Here is an 8,639-nt window from a genome sequence, read left to right as displayed (position 1 = left end):
CGCCATGCGGTGCTGCAACCGTTAGAGTAGGGACCCACTTTCAGAGGTCGCCGTGAAGTGGCAAGTGGGCTTGCATACAATTTGATCAAAATGTTACAAAGAACCTCTCGTTCATATTTATATATTTTGCCTAGCCGCAATTGATCATTGTATACAGTGGATGTGCGGTCCATGTCTTTTCTCTCCCCTTGATATTATACAGAGTCTATCCCCTCTGTTGTTTTGTTTTACTTGGTACCAGCACTCCACACTTTTGGCCCAGCTGATTTTAATTTAGGAATGACCTCATAAGTGTTCCTGCTCCTGCTTGTACTCTCAGTCGGCCACTGGGGGCGCATGGCAAGGTGAGCTCATTCCATCTGTTCACTTGTTGTGGTGCTGTGTGGTGGTGTCTGTTGCTGTAGTGCTGCACTTGTGGGGGGACGTGGCCCAGAGCCAAGGAGGCTTGGCATGGTCTGAAAGCATGGGTGCTTTTGGGCCCCTGGGTTGCTCCCTCTGCAGGAGCGGCGCTGCGGTGGCGGTAGCCGCCATGCGGTGCTGCAACCGTTAGAGTAGGGACCCACTTTCAGAGGTCGCCGTGAAGTGGCAAGTGGGCTTGCATACAATTTGATCAAAATGTTACAAAGAACCTCTCGTTCATATTTATATATTTTGCCTAGCCGCAATTGATCATTGTATACAGTGGATGTGCGGTCCATGTCTTTTCTCTCCCCTTGATATTATACAGAGTCTATCCCCTCTGTTGTTTTGTTTTACTTGGTACCAGCACTCCACACTTTTGGCCCAGCTGATTTTAATTTAGGAATGACCTCATAAGTGTTCCTGCTCCTGCTTGTACTCTCAGTCGGCCACTGGGGGCGCATGGCAAGGTGAGCTCATTCCATCTGTTCACTTGTTGTGGTGCTGTGTGGTGGTGTCTGTTGCTGTAGTGCTGCACTTGTGGGGGGACGTGGCCCAGAGCCAAGGAGGCTTGGCATGGTCTGAAAGCATGGGTGCTTTTGGGCCCCTGGGTTGCTCCCTCTGCAGGAGCGGCGCTGCGGTGGCGGTAGCCGCCATGCGGTGCTGCAACCGTTAGAGTAGGGACCCACTTTCAGAGGTCGCCGTGAAGTGGCAAGTGGGCTTGCATACAATTTGATCAAAATGTTACAAAGAACCTCTCGTTCATATTTATATATTTTGCCTAGCCGCAATTGATCATTGCATACAGTGGATGTGCGGTCCATGTCTTTTCTCTCCCCTTGAGAGTATGCCTTTGATGTTGACGAGGGGCCAGTATGGGACTCTACTGGCCCCCTTTCCAGTTTCCCAACAGCCTATTCTTCTGATGGGGAGGAGAGGAAGACGTCTTAGAATGCCACCTCTTCGGGCACTGGCGAGCTGTGTGGCTAGCCTCCCCACACACAAAGCACCCCTCTGTTTTAATATCTCTACCACTCCGTGGATCATCACTTGCCCTTCTCGGGGACTGCTGATGTCTCTCAGTGACAGCCTCAGCAACCTGTTTTAACCACTCCACTTCCTTAGCCTGGGCACTTAAGAGTTGTTGTAACGTCTATGGCCACGGCCCGTCGATCGGTCGTTAACCCCGACGGCCGTGGCCATGGACAGCTTACCTGCCTGCAGCGTCGTCCCCCAGTCAGGCGCCGGCACTATCTTCCGGGTTCCGAGTGTCCCCGGCGGGTGCGTGCGCCCGCGCGTGCACGGCCTATTAGGACCAGTGCGCGCGTTTTGCAAAAAACTGCAATCTGGCCCAGGATGCCCTGGGCTATAAAAAGGGCTCTGCCCTCTTGCCCTTTGCCAGAGCGTTGTTAGTTTTCCCGTTGTTCGTCTTGCTTATGGTCTCCCAGTATCTTCCAGCCTCCCAGTGTATCTTGCTCCTGTATTCCGTATCCCGTATCCTGTTTCCGTGCTACCTAGTGCTATTGCCGTGCTGTGCTACAGTCTACGCTACCCTGCTACGCCTCACCGAACGACTTCCCACCGCCTGGTTCTGGACATGTCCGCCTCGCCACTGCCTACAATTGCCTCAGGTACTCTCGCTGAACCATTGATTTCTGTACCTTCCGGTTTGGCCAGCTGCCATCCCCGCTACGCTGTACAGCCCAGTGGGTCCACACCCCGCATCGTGACAGTACGCTCTGGCCATGGACCCCGCTGGCCAATTCAAGGGCTTGTCACCCTCCCAAGCCATGCAGGCGGATCTGGTGGATCTCCGAGCTAGGCAGGACCAGCTCATCGTGGCCGTGGACTCTATGGCGCAGCAGCTAGGGACGCTAGTTGCCTCAATTCCTGCTTCTGTGCAAGTTCCTCAAGCCGACCCTCCTGTTGCTCCTCCTGGCAGTTCCTGTACGGACCCTCGGTTCTCGCTGCCATTGCCCTCTCGGTTCGATGGAGACGCCAGTGCTTGTCGGGGGTTCCTGAACCAATGCCACATTCATTTTACCCTGCACTCTCTGGCATTTCCGTCAGATGGAGCCAAGATCGCATTTATCATCTCCCTCCTGACCGGCAAGGCCCTGGCATGGGCTAACCCTATCTGGGAACGTCAGGGACCCGAGACCCGAGACTTCCAGGAGTTCGCACGAATTTTCCGAACCGTTTTTGAGGAACCAGGACGAGTCTCATCAGCCGCCACCGCCATCTTCAACCTTCGCCAAGAGGACAACTCCGTGGGCGAGTATACTATTCAGTTCCGGACTCTGGCAGGAGAGCTATCCTGGAACAATGAGGCATTTGTGGCATCCTATTGGCATGGTCTGTCACCCGAGATCAAGGACGAACTGGCTGCTCGAGACCTGCCTCCCGCGTTGGACGACTTGATTCTGCTTGCCACTCGGGTTGACATAAGGCTGAGGGAGAGATCCCATGAAATTCGTCAGGAGCGCCGGCGTCCTAGACTGGCGCCCAACTTTCAGCAACCCCTCTTGCCTGCTTCTATCGCTTTGCCTGAGGTTCCGATGCAAGTTGACCGACTAAAATTATCGGTCCAGGAGAAACAGCGCAGGCGCACCACTGGACTGTGCTTATATTGCGGCCTCGCTGGCCACGTCGTGCGTCTGTGTCCTCACAAGCCAAAAAACCCCAGCGCCTAGGCTTGGTTGGAGAGACAACCCTGGGCGTCAACACATTAAAGCAAGAACTCTCCTCCAAACTATTTATTCCTGTAACCATTATTGCTGGCGAGAGGTCTCATCAGGTCTCCGCATATCTGGACTCCGGCTCTGCAGCCAACTTCATCTGCCAGGATCTTGTGGATCTCCTACAGTTGCCCACTATCCCGCTTGAAAGGCCGTTGATCGTTGCCTCGGTGGATGGACTGCCATTACCAGACCCAGTTGTGTCCATAACCAAGCCGTTGAAACTCCAAGTGGGAGCCCTTCATGCTGAGATCATCTCTCTGTTCGTCCTATCCAAGGCCGTCAACCCCGTGCTGCTGGGGTTGCCTTGGCTTCGTCTGCACGCCCCCGTCCTGGATTGGAACTCTGGAGAGGTTCTCCAGTGGGGCCCGAAGTGTCTTGACCGCTGTCTGAGTCACATCCAGTCGCCACAGCCCGCTCCTCTTCAGTCGTTGGCAGGTTTGCCCCTCTGTTTCTCTATGTTCGGCGATGTCTTCAATAAAAAGGAGGCCGAGACCTTGCCGCCACACCGGGCATATGACTGCCCAATCAACCTGGTTCCGGAATCGTCTCCTCCTCGTGGTAGAGTGTATCCTCTCTCCTTGCCAGAGACCCAGTCCATGTCGGCTTACATCAAGGAGAACCTGGAGAGGGGTTTCATTCGTAAATCTTCATCCCCGGCCGGAGCAGGGTTCTTCTTTGTTAAAAAGAAAGATGGATCACTACGACCTTGTATCGACTACCGAGGTCTAAACCAGATCACGGTGAAGAACAGGTATCCTCTGCCTTTAATTTCTGAACTGTTTGATCGCATACGGGGGGGCAATTTTTTTTTCTAAACTGGACCTGCGGGGGGCCTATAATCTGATCCGGATTCGTCGAGGTGACGAGTGGAAGACTGCCTTTAATACTCGTGATGGGCATTACGAATACTTAGTCATGCCCTTCGGCCTGTGTAACGCTCCCGCAGTATTCCAAGAATTTGTCAATGACATTTTTCGTGATCTCCTGTATGTTTGTTTTGTGGTGTATCTCAATGACCTTCTGATTTTTTCCCCAGACCCAGTAACTCATCGAAGTCATGTCCGCCAGGTGTTGCTCCGTCTAAGAGAGAATCGACTTTACGTCAAATTGGAGAAGTGTGTGTTCGAGAAGAAGTCTCTATCCTTCCTGGGCTATATTATCTCAGATCAGGGTCTCAAGATGGATCCCCAGAAGGTAAAGGCCGTCCTGGAGTGGCCACTCCCCCAAGGCTTAAGGGCCATCCAACGCTTTCTAGGATTCGCCAACTTCTACCGACTCTTCATCCCCAACTTCTCATCTTTGACAGCACCTATCTCCACCCTCACTAAGAAAGGTATGAATGCCAAGTTGTGGACCCCGGAGGTTGAAGCCGCATTTGAATCCTTAAAGAAAGCCTTCACATCTGCCTCCATTCTGCACCATCGGGACGTGTCCTTACAGTTTTCGTTAGAGGTGGACGCCTCCTCGGTGGGTGCTGTTGCACTGTTGTTCCAGAAAAGACCGAAAGGCAAGGCCGTGGTATGTGGTTACTATTCCAAGCTGTTTTCTCCCGCAGAGCGTAACTACTCGATTGGGGACCGGGAGTTACTGGCCATCAAACTGGCTCTGCAGGAGTGGAGACACCTACTGGAAGGCGCGGTTCACCCTATCCTGATCTTCACGGACCACAAGAATTTGACCTACATACAGACGGCCCAGCGGTTGAATCCTCGTCAAGCCAGGTGGTCGTTGTTCTTTGCTCGGTTCCGGTTCGAACTCCACTACCGTCCCGCCGACAAGAATGTGAGGGCCGATGCCTTGTCTAGATCTTTCGAAAGCGAGGACGCCATGGAATCTCCACAGAATATCATTGACCCATCCTGTATCTTCTCTGTGAATCCCCTGCAAGTCAGAGACATTCCTCCGGGTAGGACTTTTGTGCGTCTGGCTGACCGAGGAAGAATTCTTCGCTGGGGTCACAACTCTAAGCTGGCAGGTCACGCGGGTGCTCGTAAGACCCAAGATTTAATCACCCGTCAGTTCTGGTGGCCCACGCTGCCCAAAGATGTCATGGACTTTGTCTCCTCGTGCACAGTCTGTGCAGCAAATAAAGTTGCTCACTCCAGACCTGCGGGCTTGCTCCAACCACTGCCTGTGCCCGTTGCCCCGTGGCAACATGTCGCTATGGACTTTGTCACGGATGTTCCTCCTTCTGCGAGTTGCAGTGTGATCTGGGTGGTGGTGGATCGATTTTCCAAGATGGCTCACTTCATCCCGTTGACCGCTCTGCCGTCTGCTACGTGGTTGGCTGACCTCTTCATACAGCACATCTTCCGTCTGCACGGATTGCCCCTGCATATTGTCTCGGACAGAGGTGTCCAGTTCACCTCGAAGTTTTGGAGAGCACTCTGCGGGCTCCTTGGTGTGAAATTGGACTTCTCTTCGGCCTATCATCCCCAGTCCAACGGGCAAGTCGAGAGAGTTAACCAGATTATGGAGAACTACCTACGTCACTTTGTGTCCAGGCGCCATGATGATTGGGTGCAGTTGCTCCCGTGGGCAGAGTTCTCCTATAACAACCACACCAGTGAGTCGACCACATCCAGTCCATTTTTCATCGTCTGGCTACCAAGAAGGTGGGAGGAAGGACATTTTATTTGGTGGACTGGAGGGGGTTCGGCCCAGAAGAGAGGTCTTGGGAGCCAGAGGAGAACATCGATGCCCCTGTCCTTGTGAGGAAGTTTCTCTCTCGCTCTGGTCCCAAGAAGAGGGGGCGTAAGAGGGGGGATACTGTAACGTCTATGGCCACGGCCCGTCGATCGGTCATTAACCCCGACGGCCGTGGCCATGGACAGCTTACCTGCCTGCAGCGTCGTCCCCCAGTCAGGCGCCGGCACTCTCTTCCGGGTTCCGAGTGTCCTCGGTGGGTGCGCGCGCCCGCGCGTGCATGGCCTTAAAGGACCAGTGCGCGCGTTTTGCAAAAAACTGCAATCTGGCCCAGGATGCCCTGGGCTATAAAAAGGGCTCTGCCCTCTTGCCCTTTGCCAGAGCGTTGTTAGTTTTCCCGTTGTTCGTCTTGCTTATGGTCTCCCAGTGTCTTCCAGCCTCCCAGTGTACCTTGCTCCTGTATTCCGTATCCTGTTTCCGTGCTACCTAGTGCTATTGCCGTGCTGTGCTACCTGCCGTGCTGTGCTACAGTCTATGCTACCCTGCCATGCCTCACCGAACGACTTCCCACCGCCTGGTTCTGGACGTGTCCGCCTCGTCACTGCCTACGATTGCCTCAGGTACTCTCGCTGAACCATTGAACTGTGTACCTTCCGGTTTGGCCAGCTGCCATCCCCGCTACGCGGTACGGCCCAGTGGGTCCACACCCCGCATCGTGACAGTTGTGCAATTTGCTCCCCCTGCTTCTCTATGATTTTAAGAAGCTCCTCTTCACGACAATTTGGCATAGGCTTTAGAGCAACAGCAGCTACCATCTTGGGTGTCTGCTCCCTGGCTGCCAAAGTAACTTCCTCTAGTCGCACTTCCTTAAAGAGGCTCTGTCACCAGATTTTGCAGCCCCTATCTGCTATTGCAGCAGATCGGCGCTGCAATGTAGATTACAGTAACGTTTTTATTTTTTAAAAACGAGCATTTTTGGCCAAGTTATGACCATTTTCGTATTTATGCAAATGAGGCTTGCAAAAGTACAACTGGGCGTGTTGAAAAGTAAAAGTACAACTGGGCGTGTATTATGTGTGTACATCGGGGCGTGTTTACTACTTTTACTAGCTGGGCGTTGTGTATAGAAGTGTCATCCACTTCTCTTCACAACGCCCAGCTTCTGGCAGTGCAGCACTGTGACGTCACTCACAGGTCCTGCATCGTGTCGGCACCAGAGGCTACAGATGATTCTGCAGCAGCATCGGCGTTTGCAGGTAAGTCGATGTAGCTACTTACCTGCAAATGCTGATGCTGCTGCAGAATCAAGTGTAGCCTCTGGTGCCGACACGATGCAGGACCTGTGAGTGACGTCACAGATCTGCACTGCCAGAAGCTGGGCGTTCTGAAGAGAAGTGGATGATACTTCTATACACAACGCCCAGCTAGTAATAGTAGTAAACACACCCCGATGTACACACATAATACACGCCCAGTTGTACTTTTACTTTTCAACACGCCCAGTTGTACTTTTGCAAGCCTCATTTGCATAAATACGAAAATGGTCATAACTTGGCCAAAAATGCTCGTTTTTTAAAAATAAAAACGTTACTGTAATCTACATTGCAGCGCCGATCTGCTGCAATAGCAGATAGGGGTTGCAAAATCTGGTGGCAGAGCCTCTTTAAGTAACTGAGGGAAGGAATGGGGAATTTTCTCTTTATCGCAGCACCTCAATATAGGGTCCTGGGTCAGAGCTCCACGCTCCACGCAGTACTTGATCAAGGCGGCACCGGTCAACTTCTCCAGGGCTAAGCCCGCCTTTGGATACTATTCTGTGAACCAGTTTGTCTAGTCTGTAAAGATAGTCAGACATTTTCTCACCAGGATCTTGGTATGTAGTACGGAGTTTATAAAGTAGGTCTGTGGCATCCTCTGGGGACCCAAAAGCATCCTCAAGAGCAACCATATAGTCTTGGGAAGTTGCTTGGGGCTTGCTTCGCCATGCAGCCTGTACCACTTCCATAGCCGGACCCCTCAAACTCTCCACTATTCTCTGCTTCTTTGCAATATCAGTACACTGCCACTCTTCTAGGTACAGCAGGGTAACATCTCTCCATGTGTCATACCCTTCTTCTCCAGCTGGGTTAGGGGTGACACCTGAGAAGGTCCTCAGACGGCGGTAGCTCTCCTCAGGCTGCATTTTTGCAAATTGGCTGACTAACTTCTCCATGGCTGCCATCAGCACGTCAGCAGTAGCAGAAGTCTCCTCTGACTTGGCCTGAGGTGGAGTAGTAGGTAAACATCTACTGGGCCTCCTATTCTGAATGACTGGATCCTGATGCAAGGTTACTGCAGGCCTCATAGGCCATACGACCTTCCATTGCCGACCATGTTCTGGTGGCACAGCTATAACAGATGGAAAGTATTCTCTCTCTAAAACCCTTTCCGTGGCTATTAAAGCTGCTGACAATTGCCCCCCTTCTTCCCGGCGGTCAATCACTTTGGGGTGGACAATCCCATGAAGCCTGTTTACTATCTGCAGTATGTCATCATTAGACGCCTTAAAGAGTTCGCCGCACACTACAAAACTATGTTCCGCAGCAGCGCTCATCTTCTCACACCACGTGTACACCTCTCCCTCGTTGAACGTTTCCATGGTGGCTGTTTCTTTCGCAAATCTCAGCAGTGCCTCCACTGTAACACCCCTTTGGGCCGACCTCTGTAGGCAGGGTGTAGTGTAGTTCTCACCTCACTATGGCGCAGTGCCTCCACCCGAATCTTGCTAGGAGCTCTATAGGAAAAGCAGGAGGGTCTTCCTCTTCTGCCAGGGGTCGACTTGGGAAACCCCCACCTGAGCTCAGTACACACTCA

General features: G+C 52.6%; 1 protein-coding gene across 1 annotated transcript; it reads right to left on the bottom strand.

Moving 5' to 3' along the window:
- Positions 1–7,485: 7,485 nt before the first annotated feature.
- Positions 7,486–8,424, bottom strand: LOC142747224 (paraneoplastic antigen Ma1 homolog). The gene has a single exon (XM_075854969.1). It carries the CDS (start codon positions 8,422–8,424, stop codon positions 7,486–7,488), a length of 939 nt encoding a protein of 312 aa, XP_075711084.1.
- Positions 8,425–8,639: the final 215 nt, after the last annotated feature.

Source organism: Rhinoderma darwinii, chromosome 1 (genome assembly GCF_050947455.1).
Source record: "Rhinoderma darwinii isolate aRhiDar2 chromosome 1, aRhiDar2.hap1, whole genome shotgun sequence".
Lineage (NCBI taxonomy): Eukaryota > Metazoa > Chordata > Amphibia > Anura > Rhinodermatidae > Rhinoderma > Rhinoderma darwinii.
This window is presented reverse-complemented; position numbering and strand designations above follow the sequence as displayed.

Bases quoted from the DNA above. Each gene is read 5' to 3' on its own strand.
- LOC142747224 (XM_075854969.1), bottom strand. From the start codon at position 8,424: ATGGAAACGTTCAACGAGGGAGAGGTGTACACGTGGTGTGAGAAGATG.